The 14,601-nt window shown below is 38.2% G+C and overlaps 1 protein-coding gene across 7 annotated transcripts in view; it reads right to left on the reverse strand.

Annotated features, from left to right (window-relative positions):
* dlg1 (MAGUK family member discs large 1) overlaps positions 1-14,601 on the reverse strand; it is a 539,916-nt gene that overhangs the window by 468,142 nt on the left and 57,173 nt on the right. For 6 of the 7 annotated variants that reach the window (XM_069122833.1, XM_069122830.1, XM_069122828.1 and 3 more), the window contains one exon: positions 929-1,060. In XM_069122833.1, the coding sequence (XP_068978934.1) occupies positions 929-1,060 (132 nt within the window). Of the gene's footprint in view, positions 1-928; positions 1,061-11,901; positions 12,003-14,601 lie in introns of those variants that run through there. The other variant, XM_069122832.1, reaches the window with a different exon arrangement.

Here is a 14,601-nt window from a genome sequence, read left to right on the forward strand (position 1 = left end):
ACGGTTGTCGGATACAAACCGACGCGACGTTCTACTGTTTTCAAAATATCCCAGTGATGCGTCAATGGTAGATTTACGTCCGAAAATTTTCTACATTAACCAAAAGAGAATATTTTTAAAGCCACCATGATTGAAAAACTCTTTCGCAGCATGATTCTGCAAATTCGAAGAAATCAGAAGGTTGTAAAATATACGTGGACTAATTGTAAGAATACCACCGTGGTCATAACTCATTTAGTTGTTACTGTTCACGACAAACATTACGGTAAATTAATGTTTAATGAAAACAAAGTGTAATGAAAAGTAATTAATGACAAAAATCGACGACTTTGCAAGCAATTTAGAATAAAGATATTCTTTTATAACGGAAGGTTCAAAAGTAGGTTAAAAGATACTTGATTGTTATCATTCTCGCTGGCATAAAAAGAAATATGAGGAAAAGATCTTGAATTGATATTAAGAAAGTATGTATTCAAAGAAATCCACGAAGGATCTCGCATATCCGTAAGAATGTTGAATTTTGAATTCAAGCAGAAGCTAGGCTCGATATTGGCTCTTTCTCTTTTTCCGTTGATCGCACAAAGCCTCGGTCAAAATTTTGGACGAGCTTTCGTTTGAAAGAGGATGCGAACGGAATGAATCGTGCGGTAAGAGCTCTTTATTCCGAATAACAATGGCGCGAGAAACGTTCGAGAGGCAACGTGCCAGTTCCGATAAATAAGATGAGATTGAGCCGAAGCATAGAGAATGGGACGAGGCGTGCGCTTCCTTTGAATCTTCCATGAATCGTCGGAATTTTTCGAATTTTAAAACACATTGGGAATGTAGGAGAACGTATTTCTCGGATGAAACGCACAGTGAAGATATTTCAAAAATATCCGAGGAATATTTTTAATGAGAATTGTTAAACGTCGTTGTAAACGCTTACCCAATAATGCCTGGAAGAGTCTGCTTTTGAAAATACGTATGACACGCTCGATGGCCAATCGCAGTTGTTTGTCCTGAGGCCTCGTCAGCTTCGCGTGATAATCTTCGAGGAGCTCTAGGGCTCTGTGTGCTTCTGAAAAGAAAATTACGCTTTAGAGTCTGTGTAACTTCTTCGTCATGAATTAAATATGAATAAACGATATATTATATATGCGGAAAATTGAATTTGAAAGATGGTTGTATGTTCAACGAGATATTGCATTCCTTTGATCACTTTTCTTTCAAAGAGAGCGAAAGAATAGAGGAAAAGGGAAAAGACCGTAACGAAGGAACTTCCGACTGTAACGATGCAGCGGAATACACTATGCAATCATGAAATTAATGTAAATTCGTGGTAACTACTGAGTAATGTTAGTTTAAAATGTCTTGTATTCTACACAGCGTACGTTAATTTCGTTAAATGTTCCGCAAAATTATAAATTTAAGTGGTGTATAATTTATCATCGTGATGCTTAAATTAAAATAAATATTAATGTTTGCTACATATTGTGTAATATCATGACATCTATTAAAATGTAGATCGCGCATTTGTTTTCGCGAGAAGACAAAAGTTCCGTACACAAAGAAACAAGTAACGAGGGCATGCATAACATTTCAAGAAATAAAAGACACGTAGATGCACAGGTGCATCTGATTTCTAACGCAAAATGATAACAAGGACGTCGTGCACGTGAAATTCTCTACTAGAAAAAGATAACACCGGGAGGGGTACTGGGAATTTTTCTTTATATTTTGGAACTTTGTAGCTTCAAAACGGAAAAATTGTCTTTTATCTAAAAAAAAAAAAACAAGACAAAAAGAGAAAAATACACGTAAAAATAGTTAAAACATAGGAACGAATCAATGAACACCTGCAGGCCATTTTCACACCATTTTGTCACCATTTCCTCTCACATTGCCCGAAGTAAGAGGCAATGGCAACTTTATAAGAACAGAAGGAAATACTTTAGATTCCCATATGCATCCAACGTTGATTCACAAAGAATAGTGAAAATACCAATGGGTTCCCAATGGAGATAGTAGGATATTAGTATAAAGTATAAAATACCAGAGCATTCTAAAGCACGGAAAAGATTATAGATAGTTTAAATTTGTATGTAAAAATCGCAAGAATATCCCATTTTAATCTTTTTACGCTAAAGAATTATTAGTTTTTAGAAATTACAGTCTCCATCGTCGATTCTTAATTCATAATCCTCAAAGAACTCATCCGTTAGTATTTCTCACATGTTCAAATATTTCATCCACCACGAGGAGTTTTTATAATCGGTCCGCGGGTTTTACTCAAACATTGTTGAAAATCTGCAGATCGTCTCGACGATTTCCTTTCGGATAGTTCAGACAATCGCGAATGAGTGGTCGGCGCACTTGTTGATTCGTACTACTTCCTCGGCAAATCCTGAAGTTACAGAAGGGATCGATCAGCTCTTGTCCGTTCGTACGTTCTTCTTTCACTTCCTTTTCGAGAGAGCTCACGACCCTCTTTTGTTCGTAGCACAATATGCTAACAGATAAAATTACAGTGCGCTGCGCCACGCAAACAACGACATAAATGTTTCTCGTCCGATGATAATGCGAATTTTCACGACTTTTGCCGGTTTCGTTCTCCTTCCATCGACCCCCACCACTCACGAGTTCCTTCTACTTCGATGAATTCACCAACTTCCAAACTGTGCGCCAAGCAACGGATATCCTTTCGTCTGAATTCGAGTTAAATGTACTTTGAATCGAAGAACTTTCCTCGGAAGAATGGATCGTCGTCGCGTGACCTCGTAGCGCGAGAGACGCAAAATATGATTAATTGCACTAGAAGCTAGAGGATAATGCGATTATCATTCAACACATTGTGTAATAACGTTTTACGCGAGTATAAATCTTGTCGAGTCAATGACCAAGTACAAACCGCTGACACGTTACTGTTGAATGAATCTAATATGTCTCATCCATAATGTTGCTCGGTTTAACGTCTAGTCTTGTCGCCAAGCTATATAACATGTCTGTCCAAAAATAGTTGTCAAAAGATTTCACGTGCATCTGACAGGACGGCCACACAATCTGCAGGGTTAATAAAGGTTTCATGATCGTTAATTATGTTGTTGGTAGAGAGAACGTAGCAATTAAAATTGCAAGCTAGGATGTTTAAATACCTTTCAAAAGTCATGTCAGTACTGGAATATTTTAATAAACGTCTTCTTAATAATGTTCTCGGCGATGTGGTTATGGACTCAGATTGAATGTAAATTTCTAATTACCAAGCCCCTTGATATTGTAATATTTTTGTAATGTAAAAGTAGATAATAGCGGCATTGTTCCACACAACTGAAAATAAGTAAGAAAGACATAAGCCGTAACGCAAAAATCATTTTCTAGATAACTAGGCGGATCCTTCTAACGGGCTGAGCTAATTATCATTAACCGTTCCGTTAAACGGGAACGCTAAGGGGCCAATTACCGATAAATGCTCCATTCCGAAAGCAACCTTTGGCTTTTTCGAGGTCAATTTGCAGATGTTTCTTTGCTCTAAACGTTTGAAATTTGCAAGGCAGAGAGCCTGAACATGTTCATTGAATAGCGTGTTTAAGAATATCGCATCAGCTAAAGCGTAACTTCGCCAATTCTTTGTTTCACGAATTCGTTAACTGTAAGTTTAATAATTTGCTATATTACACTTTAAGCTGCCACATTGGACAGTGTAATAGGACGTTACATCGAAACTACTCCAAAATAATTGGAGAAATAAATAATGCAGCGTAAGGGTTAAACGAAATAAATACGTATTGATACGATTTCCAAAAATAAAAAGTTGTCGATCACAAATCTCACGATTAAAATGAAACACTTAGAGAACAAACTCGTAAATTAAAGAAATTCACGGAACAAGCGCGAGAATTTGGAAATCGAAGCAGCTCGTCGGCGTGCCGGTGCAGAGTCAAAGTGGCACTTTGATTTCTGAAAAGCTCGGCATACGTACGTGTAACGAGCGTTCCTTTCCGTGTGTTCCATTTTTGCGTCGTCTCGGGTACACCGTAAAATGGGAAAACCACTTTCCGCGTAAACGAAAAAAAAACCAGCCGGGTATGGATACCCTTTACAAGAACGTATACACGTTTCATGGTACATGTGATGCGTTATAGGCATATACGCCGTAAAACTTAAATCGCGTTAGGTGCCGATAACGTTAGCATGCGAAATTTACATAAATCCGTTTGAATGTACGCTGAAACGTACATAAATTTACGATAAACGTATATAAACTTCATTCTTTGTACGCACTATCTACTACTTTTCAGATAAATCATTCTATATTTCAGTTTCAAAAATTTGCTTTCCAATTTCCAAAATCGCAAAAATCCGAATTTAATGAAGATACGATATAACCGTCAGTTATCAGTGTAACGAGAGTATATTATAATATAATTCTGTAATGGTTTCGAATTCTCCGATATGTTTAATCTCAAAAACTCAAATTACGTAAAAACATACGATATACTATTTATTAATACCAAGAGAACGGCTTAAGGTATTCAAACGATCAATTTTGAATTAACTCTCTGGTAAATTGTACATCAAATTATTACTTTTAGTGTGTCTATGTTTTGGTGTATAGTTGCACGTAGCTCCAGATGGTATTAGGTTTAGCAATAAGGAGAAAATTTCTCAGAGGTAATAAGGTAGTAATAGGTAAAGTCATCTACCTTGGCGAACAGCAATGAAACTGTGCCAAGCACGACCACCTTTTTTCGTCTTTATGATTCAAGCAAATGTGGCTGTTCTCCCTTCAGTTACAAAGACGCGTTTCTTACACGAGATCCTCGATAATTAACGAAATTCTTTTCTCCGTCGTAAGCACAGGCTCGACCGTTGACACGAGACTGTAAACACGATTCACGAAGCGTTCAACGTTTCACGCGACCGAGTTTAGAAACGAGTTTCCTTTCTATTTATGATGCGAAATTCAAAACTCTTTAACTCTTTCCTTAAGGGACGAAATAAATTCAAACGACTTAATTAAGAAAACAACACAACTGGAAACAGGAGCCACTGGTCGCCGGATTTTTAATGAAAAGCGATTTTTGAGAAAGGATGAAAACTATTCTAGCATAATGTTAAACGGAGGGAACGGAAATTTGTTTTCGCTTGTCTCTCCTCTCTTTTTTACTTCGAGATTGGTTTATACGAGTTTGTATATCGTAAAATAGATATCATCAATCTTTCGTAATTATCTTATTTAAATTGTCATCTTATTGTGTCTTGTATAAAATCGCAACAACGAATGTATGTTTAATAAATGATATTAGATGATCCTTCTCTTTTAATATCGTGTTAAAATAACTTAACGCTCATCAGGAACGTCAAGCAGAAATTTGAAACGTCCAGAGAGTGGAACGCAGAAACTAATTTAGGCTTTCCCTGGAACGTTAATTCAGGATCTGGATTAAAACGAAAGACACGACCATAAGAACGGAAACAAATGAACGAAGACGCTATTATTTTCGTCGTTCATTAACACGTGCGCTGGTGACACAGTTCGCACGCAATAATTAAAGGACGCCCCTTTTCGTAGACGTGCGTCTAATTAAAGCATGCTAATTATCGAAGTGAATTACGGAATTCGTGTCTCGACAACGTTTCTCACAATCATCGCGACGATGAAACGTTTAAATCATTGTAAATTTTCTTTTATTTAACGCGAGAAAAATCATGGCAACTATGATTTAATCCATTGAAAATGCAATGCGCAGTCACAACAATTAATTAAACCTTGATTTCCTACGCAATAGAGATTTTATATTTTTACATAATCAAGACAGAATTGTGATCAAAATCATGTTAACGGACAGGATAGTTTTCAGCCACGTATAATTTCGTTTTAACATAAACAGATGATAATAATTTATAATAGATAATAAAGATAATAATTTACACATATAATTGAAATTATGCTCAATCGCAATTGGAATACCTAATACTGGTTGGTATATTTAGTATGTTTTTTTAGTATATTTGAAATTGATCATTAGCTTATTCGTAGGAAAAAAGGTCGTATAAGCTCACAATTTGCAATGAATACCAGTTATATAAAAAATTAATTATTAAACGATAGTTAAATCTCACACATCTTTATCCTTCTCTTTCAATCTTCCACAAAGGAAAATCAATTAGTGAACCTACAAATATGGAATAAGTGGCTAAAGTAATGAACAGTGAAATTTATCTGGCACGCCCTTGCTGCCTCATGTTCGTCAGAATGACGGGCGGGCCTCTCCCTCCGTCGTAAACCAAAATCGTAGGAATTCTTTACATGCGTCCGTAATATTCGGGCTAAGTTTATGCAAACAGGATACACGCAAAACCGCACAAACCAGAACATTTATCATGCTTTATAGAAGCGTGTACAAAGCGTAAATGGAACGATGCTTGTCATTTCGAAACTCTATGAAAAATAGTAGATGAAACGTCCCTCTGGCCGATGATCCATGATATACCACCGCGGATATACGTTATACGTACCAAAGGAACACCACCCTTTAAATACATCGTAAATTCTAACGAGCAAACGTAGAGATCGGCGCATCAAACGGCTCGTAGTGACAGATTAAATTATTGTTTCGAATGTGCTGTCAATAATCTTCGAACATGATTCGATTCGATTCGAAGCAATGGAAAAGGATCGGAGATCGAGATTCAGCTCCGGTTCGATGGGGGATGAAAAGCAGAGAGTTTAGACGCGAATCAATTGGAAGTTGCGCGAGAATTCGCAGGCGTTTAATCCAGGCCATCATATTACCGACACTGGCGTCTGGCGCGTAAGATAAACAAGGGAACAGCGGAATACAGATTTTCAGAATTTACGGGCTACAGGAATACGGGCCCTGTAGTTCTAGAATTATGGAAATTTCGAATAATTGGATCCCACCTCTTCCCATGTCGCGAAAACACACCAGCGTGAGACAAATGCGGCTGAACGTGACTCGGAGATGCATCGAAATCCGAGAAATTCGTTTTTCCGCGAAGTAGGAACTGTTTTACACGATAAAAATTCGCGTTAAAGGAAATGGTTTTATAGGATGAAAGATTGGCTTGGCATTTTAGTCAGAAGGGACAGCGTATACGAAAATACCGATACTTTCAAATATTTAATATACATTACCAGAAAGTCGAAATTGCTTTTCACGGGAAATAAAGTTACGAGTATCGATACACAAAATCTTTTTACCAAAGAGATTTAAAAAAATTTGTTTTCATTTTTTGTCGATTCTATAAAATGCGTATATCAATTTGCTATTGTATAAAATCTATCTGCTTACCGTCCATACTCTAAAATCCTGATTAACTTCAAAAACTTGAATAGGATATAGGAGAAGAAGACAGATTATTGTCTTAATTTTAAACAGCTATTAATAAATGGGACAACATCTATGAAATGTAGAAAAAAAACAACAAAATTGTATAAACGAACTCGTATGCTCTCAAATAGTTTTTTAGTGCTGATACAATTCTCTTAATTGGTTATCAAATTGTTGGTACATTTCATTACTTTTTTATTTTGCTTCTCTGCCAACACGTTATTACGAACACAATTTCTAGAAAAAGGAAGAGGAAATTTCGATATAGAAATGAAAATGGAAGCAAGTTCCATTTAGAAGATCTTAAAAATTCAAAGAGAAGCGAAAGGAATCTTATATTGAACAGTGAATCGAATCTTTTACAGAGACTATATCGGTACAATAGGTATCAGTTTTGAATTAAGGTTTAATAGTCTTACCTTTTGTTCTTTTTTATCTTTCTTCCATTTTTATCGATGTGTCAAACTACGTCGTCTATTAAAGCGTTCGAGACTTCTCCTTCATGCATTACTGAAAAGATCCATTTGATAGGCCATCATCTTCATTGAGTAGAAAGTAATTCTTTGCCAGCAACCGGGATGAAAATCGCAAGAAAATATCAAACCTCTCAGCCGTGACTCAAGAAGAAAAAACGAGAAAAATTAAAGGTAATAAATTTCCTTTGGGGAGTCGATTGGCTGACGTTAAGTCGAGATAAAAAAGTAATTCCGTTCCCCTTAATATTCCGTGCCACTTTTTCTCCTATATCTCTTCCGTGAATGACGACAAAACCTTTCGAATACTTAAAAACCAACGCGCCGAGGTATCGAAAAGTATGAGAAGATTTCTCTTCTTTCGCAAGAATTTTCATTAGAACGTAATACAAAACATCCACATATAAAACACCGTAGATTACACAGAAAAAAAGAGAATTGCGATATATTTTAAATCTTCCTTCCGCGTAATAAGCTTCATGTGGTTTCGCGAGTTTTCTAATTAACACGGCTCTAGAATGAAACACGGGCAAGCGAAACTTAATAACGTAATCAATTTAATGTCAGTTTTAACGTGAAAGAAAATAATCAATGTGAAAAGAACACGAAGAAAGAAAACTCTGGGAGTGAAGCAAGGTGAAAAGGGGAGGAGAGAGAAAAAGAAGGAATACCTACGTTCCACATAGAGAGGAAGAATTTTATGTTCCTCCTGGTAAGGTTCTGCACGTTACCGCTGTCAGGAAAGGAAAACGGATCCGTGACATCCAGTCGGCTTTTCCACTTGATGCTTTCCTTCTTTCTCCCTCTTCGCGATCTTTTCTTCCCTTTTCTTCCCTATGCGAGTCCCCTACTTTTCTCTTGCTATTATCTAACTCATTTGTTCGGCACGTTGGTATACATTCGGGAGGTAGTACATTTGCATCCTCAGGCCCCCGACCACGTTAAATTTGCATGAGCGACGTACCCGTAATTCAGTATCAGAAGTTTCATACCATTCAGGCATAAATTATACATACACGTTGGAATGAATAAATATATTTCGCTAAACGCGAGTTTCCATCATGCTAACGCGTGTCAATATTTAAGTTTATATCTCGGTCAATATTTAAGGTCCTGAAAATTGGACGAAATATCAAACACATTTACCTAACTTTATACCCCTAGCTTTATTATTATTTTTATCATCTCTATGAATTAACATTGATACTGAAATTACAAAACTAACAGTGGCAGAATATAGCGATTAAACTACTTCGCGTAATGAAAAGATTCCCAGGGAGCCACAAAATCTGGATTCTTATAACGAGCTGCGGTTTTGACAGTAACTCATGCAATTTTTTCTGTTCGTGCCATCACCGTGACAGTAAAATGGAAAAATGTTGCACGGTATCTCCACCGAGAATCGTAAATTGCTTCCCGTGAAGAATGCATAGGAAGGGAATGAGTATCAGATATTCTTCATTATGATAAACAGCCGCCGTTTATCACGAAACGATTAATCGAAAGACCAATACGAAATACGTTTCCATCGTATTTAAGAAATCCTAGGATGATCGAATTGAATCAAAATGCAGCTGGCTCGCTTCACGGTTTGGAAAGTCAGACAGAAGGTAGCATTTATGGAAAGTTGAGAAATTATTGGGAATTTTCTAGGATCGAGTCGACACGAGCCTTTACACAATGTCCCTGTTCCAGTGAATGATCTTAGTCCAACGATCAAAGGGATCAATAGATCGAAAACGTCCTTAGGATAACATATAGGCTATAAGATCGTGATTGCCAGTAGAATGTTTTCCGAATCGATTCTTCCCCCGTCGATAGATAACGCAATGAAAAAGTAGGCTTCAATAATCTCCGCCATTTCGTAGAAACTTTTATCGAAGAATATGAACAGGATATGAATAACGAAGCATGACTGATTATATTTGAATAATATCCGAGCCAGTCTTTTCACATATACGCCATTTGATTACTTTATACGTTATCAATATTCCCCGCACTTTTATCTCGAACAGAGATTCATCCAGACCCAATAACTTTCCCGTTAGCTCCTTACCTAAAATCACAGTTTAGCGAGGGGAAAAAAGCCGTTGCCCTCTCCATTTGATCGAGAAGGAATAGACATAAAAATTCACAGTTTCCAACAATTTCGAAGTCTATTTCTTCCACATGACCATTCATTATTGTACGCGAATGATAATAAAGAACAATCACAAGTGGGCACCGAAGGCGATCGTACAAACAGTGCCAATTTAATCTCCATTCTGCGCGTGACAGCTGAAACGATCCTCCGCCCACCGAGCAGTCGTCTGGAGCAACCATAGCGTGAAACCGCGATAATCTCAATGTCCATTTGTCCCGATTCCATTGTCGACCATTGAAAATGCCGTAAAAACAAACACTCTGACCCTACCGCAATATCTCAAATATTTTCCATAAACATTATCCGTTCCTCTATTTCTTTCTCGTCCCATCGAAAAATAATTCGCACATTGAATCCTCGTCAAGTTAAAAGGAGGGTTAACGTGAAACTAAATTCGTTCCAAAGGTATTCTCGTTGCACTTTGAACGGACCGAGGAAAATGCAGGTATAATTACCATGCATTTCGCAGTTTTCTTCGTTCTTGACAATTAAAACTATATTTCTTCTCTAACAGCGAAATAAACGTCGAAACAATAATGGAACGGTTAGTAAAACAATGGTTGAATGTTAACATTACATGCATTTTTCATCGGCACAACATGTATCCACGTTTTTGAACGAACTAACGAGAATTAAATTTCGATAGTTTAATTAGTATTTCAGCGTTTATCACCGATTACTATTCCCATATAAATCATCAAGCGCCGAAAAAAAGATTCTTACAATTCAAACCTCGACATACGTCCTCGTCTCTTTCCTTCGTTAAACGTTGGAAGTGCCAGTTGGGTGAAGAAATCAATAACAAAGAAGATTATCGATAAACTGGAAAGATTGGAAAGCTATTTATTTTTTATCCACCGTAACTGTTTATGCCGCAATAATAAAAGAAATACCAAGCGCACTTTAAATAATTAACGCATCGCAATTAACGTATTTTGTATATTCTAAAGCAATTGAAACTCGCCCCTTGAAAAATTTGTCGTCACCGATCGTCAAGAAGATTGATTGGTAATTTTTTCAGAGACGAACTCCGGCGTAAAACGATGCGAAAAATAAGCGACGCGTAACGAGTAAATTATCAAACAGTTTGCACACGATCCGGTGATACCGAACCGTGACGAAAAAATAAATTTCCGCAAATTTACACGAAAGGCATGAACAATCTCGGTTCGCAATTCGTTTATTCGATTACCATGCTATAATATTTACCTGAGCCGCGTTGGCTAACGTCTCCGCGTTAACGAAAGCCGTACTTTAACTGCTTCATTATGCAAAACCTTTCGCTATCTTTTCTCTAAATAAGTTTGGGGCCCGTGTTAACGTCCGCTCTCTTCCGCCGGTTCGTTGCTCGTTTTGCACTCAGGCCGGCCGCCTTAAAATAACGCTAATCTCACCATTCTCTAAACTAATACGCCCAAGAATATACTCCATCGCTTAAGGATACTCGCTACCGAACCCGTGATCGTTTACATTCAACTACGAAAACGTATTTCACATGAAATGGTATTGCATCCTCCTTTTTGCACAAAGTATCGCAACCAACTTGCAACGGAACAACGTTACCTTTTCCTTGATCGTCTATCGATCGTAACAAAGAAACGGTAAGTAAAAGACAAAAATATGTTTATTTTCCGTCGTAAACTTTAAATCGTTTCTCGGACAAATACAAAGGACACGCTTACCGATAATACATATCAAATAAATCAATATTATCGGATTCATCCGATTTCGTTTCGCAAGATATATTCGTAAACGTTGAAATAACAATTTTCAGAATAACTGCGGGAACCTTCCCGCTATCTGTAATCTTCGCGGTTAACCACGCGTTTTAAAAACGGAACAAGTTGTATAAAAATTCAACAATGATAATACACAGAGAAAGGTAAAGTTGAACAAGAAGTCCGAGGATTCTTGGCTACCAAGGGCGACAACGTACAAAAGAAGAACTTACGGTATCGTTCGAGGTAGAGCACGGTAGGCAGATAACAGCACATGCCGTTATCACCGTGCACGTGGGCATACATGTCTGCTAATTAACACCCGCCGGCGGTAACGCGTACACGAGAGTGTTGCCGTGGCCTCTGATGCTTAACAGAGCAAGCCTTCTCTGTCAATTCGGCGATCCACTCGACGATCCTTCACCGATGCCGGAACAACCGTATTCGGGTGATCGCGGATGCATGGTTGGTGACGGTAGGAACAGCAGCACGCTGCAAGCGGGTGTCCACGAGCAATACGCGTGGCCCGCGCACGCCGATCGATCGATCGATGAATTCTCGTCGTCGACCGGCAACCTCTTAGTGAGAAGCGAGACAAATTGACGCTGGGCCCACTCGCGTCGCTATTATACACCGCAAATAACACGGATCGATCACCACGAGCCACCACCGTCTCAGTCTACTCGTTAAAACACCTTTTTCTCTCTTATCTGGAGCCGCGAGTTTCGATTCGCTCACTTCTCCTCGCCCAGTTTTACCATTCTTTCCCTTCTAATCACCAACGAAGAACACGGTTAAGTACGTGGCCGACTGTCTGTCGACTGGTAGAATTTCGAACAATTTTAATTGCGAATTCGAGGGTTTGATCTCAACGCGCCGCGGAACTTTCACAATCACCGGCTTCCTGCACACCGATCGTTTCATCGATGTGAATTATTCGAGTAACCGACGAATCGCAGAGGTAAAGATGTAGTTCGTTCCAGTTTCACCATGCACCAGTTTCACTTCGAAAGCACCACCAACTCGATATCTCATATAAATTCGTCGGCAAGAATGAAATCTGTTTTCTGGAAAAACATCGGATGAAAAATGACGTGTTTACGGGGTACAGTCTATCCGCTTTATTACAACTTCATTCGCCTCTTTTGTTGGAAAGTTCAAAATTACACGCGACGGCAATGTCAAAGTTTGCGATGGTTTTTAAGCTTAGTTTTTAACATGGAAACACGACACTGACGTTCTGTTGGCAATACGTAATACACCGTCCTCGGTTTTTCCGTTTAATCTTCCTACATGGATCACGACAGACTTTTTTCAGCCAGTGCCCCGTTTATTTTCCAAACGCCGGTAGTATAACGCCAGACCGCTTATTCGCCCAACTTTTTCAAACACCAATCGATAATTTCGTTAAAATTATTATCTTACCCCGAATCTAGTAAGCCTGTATAAAACATCGTTTCGTTATACCGCGATGTTACCCGATAAAGTTCATAAATAATCTCCTGATGTACAGATATTCCGATGAATAACAAACACGAATGGTTTATTCTCTGGAAGTATATTTACATCTAGTCGGTTGTTTAATCGTCTCTGTAGTCGCTCTTCTCGTATGGCTTAAGAGATTACAATCTCCGAGGAGCACGCATCTTTGACGCAACGAACAATGGCTTTATCAGCATGAAAATGGAAGCTGGAAAATTTGGGCTGCAATTAACGCAATTTTCCCGAGAGGCTGGTTATGCAACCGCACAGAAAATGGTTGCAGTCAAGTGCATTTATGATGCCAACCACGCGCACGTGACTGATCCGTCTGAACCAGACACACGATTGATTTGCGAGGTGAACACCTGTCAACGAGTTAATTGCACCGTCTATAGGGATTTCGGTTTCTCCATACCCTACTTTTGTTCTTTCTTTGTTACTTCTTCTATTGTTGGTCGATTCGGCGACACCGAAACGATACGTTGCAGCGACGAAATTACACGCGTCAGCCGGAATTTCACGATACAAGGACGTCTGGATTTAATTCCCATTCCCATTAAATAAAATTGAAATTCTACGATTCTCGAACGCGTATTAGTTTGCAATTAATCAAGAAGTATCGTTTGTGAATGTCATGCGATCACATTTCACTCAATTTATTACATATCTCACATAATAATACAATTTTTCGGCGATATTATACTTTTTTCTTGTTTCACTTATTTCCTTTATTTTGTTTTCGTCGAAACGGTGACACGAAAAGTTTCTCAACGGAGTTAATTAGCGAGTCATTTTTATTCGATTCTGCGCATCGCAAAAACCAATCGGTGAAATTAAAAAAGTTTTTCGCTTCGTGAAAGACTGATCGTAATTACGTACTGTTTAAAAGCCAGGTTCGATCGACCCTTCGAGTTTAATCGTCGTCGGTACTGCTTCAGAACATCGAATTTCTCTAAAGTTCTGTTTCGTAAATATTAGCTTCCGTTAAGACAAACTTATTCAATGAAGCATCGCACGCTATCCTGATGCGCAAATCCTCAATTAACCATTACATATTCGTGCCGTCAATCACACAAGACAATGGCATCCGAATTCCATAATACCGTCGATTACATCATTTCGAATTTTACCTAAACCGCGTTGTTTTGCCTTAGAGCACGTCGAATTCTTGGACAAGAGAATCATTCGAAAAATTCGGTTGTTTAGGCGAATGCTGACAACCAACCAATACATAAATCTCTCTTGATATATGTGCAAAATTTATGCCATAAATTTAGTTCGATCTCTATGAATACGATTTCCACCGCCGAAAACACCACGCAAGGTAAATATTTACTAACAGCTTAATCTTTTATACGAGTAAGAGGATTTTGATTTCAGGGGAACGAAACGCCGAGAAAAAAACCATCAATTGCTCAGCTCGTTATTTTTTACCGAGACGATGCGATGTG

Source organism: Bombus flavifrons, chromosome 11, assembly GCF_040668555.2.
Source record: "Bombus flavifrons isolate JBK064 chromosome 11, iyBomFlav1_principal, whole genome shotgun sequence".
NCBI lineage: Eukaryota > Metazoa > Arthropoda > Insecta > Hymenoptera > Apidae > Bombus > Bombus flavifrons.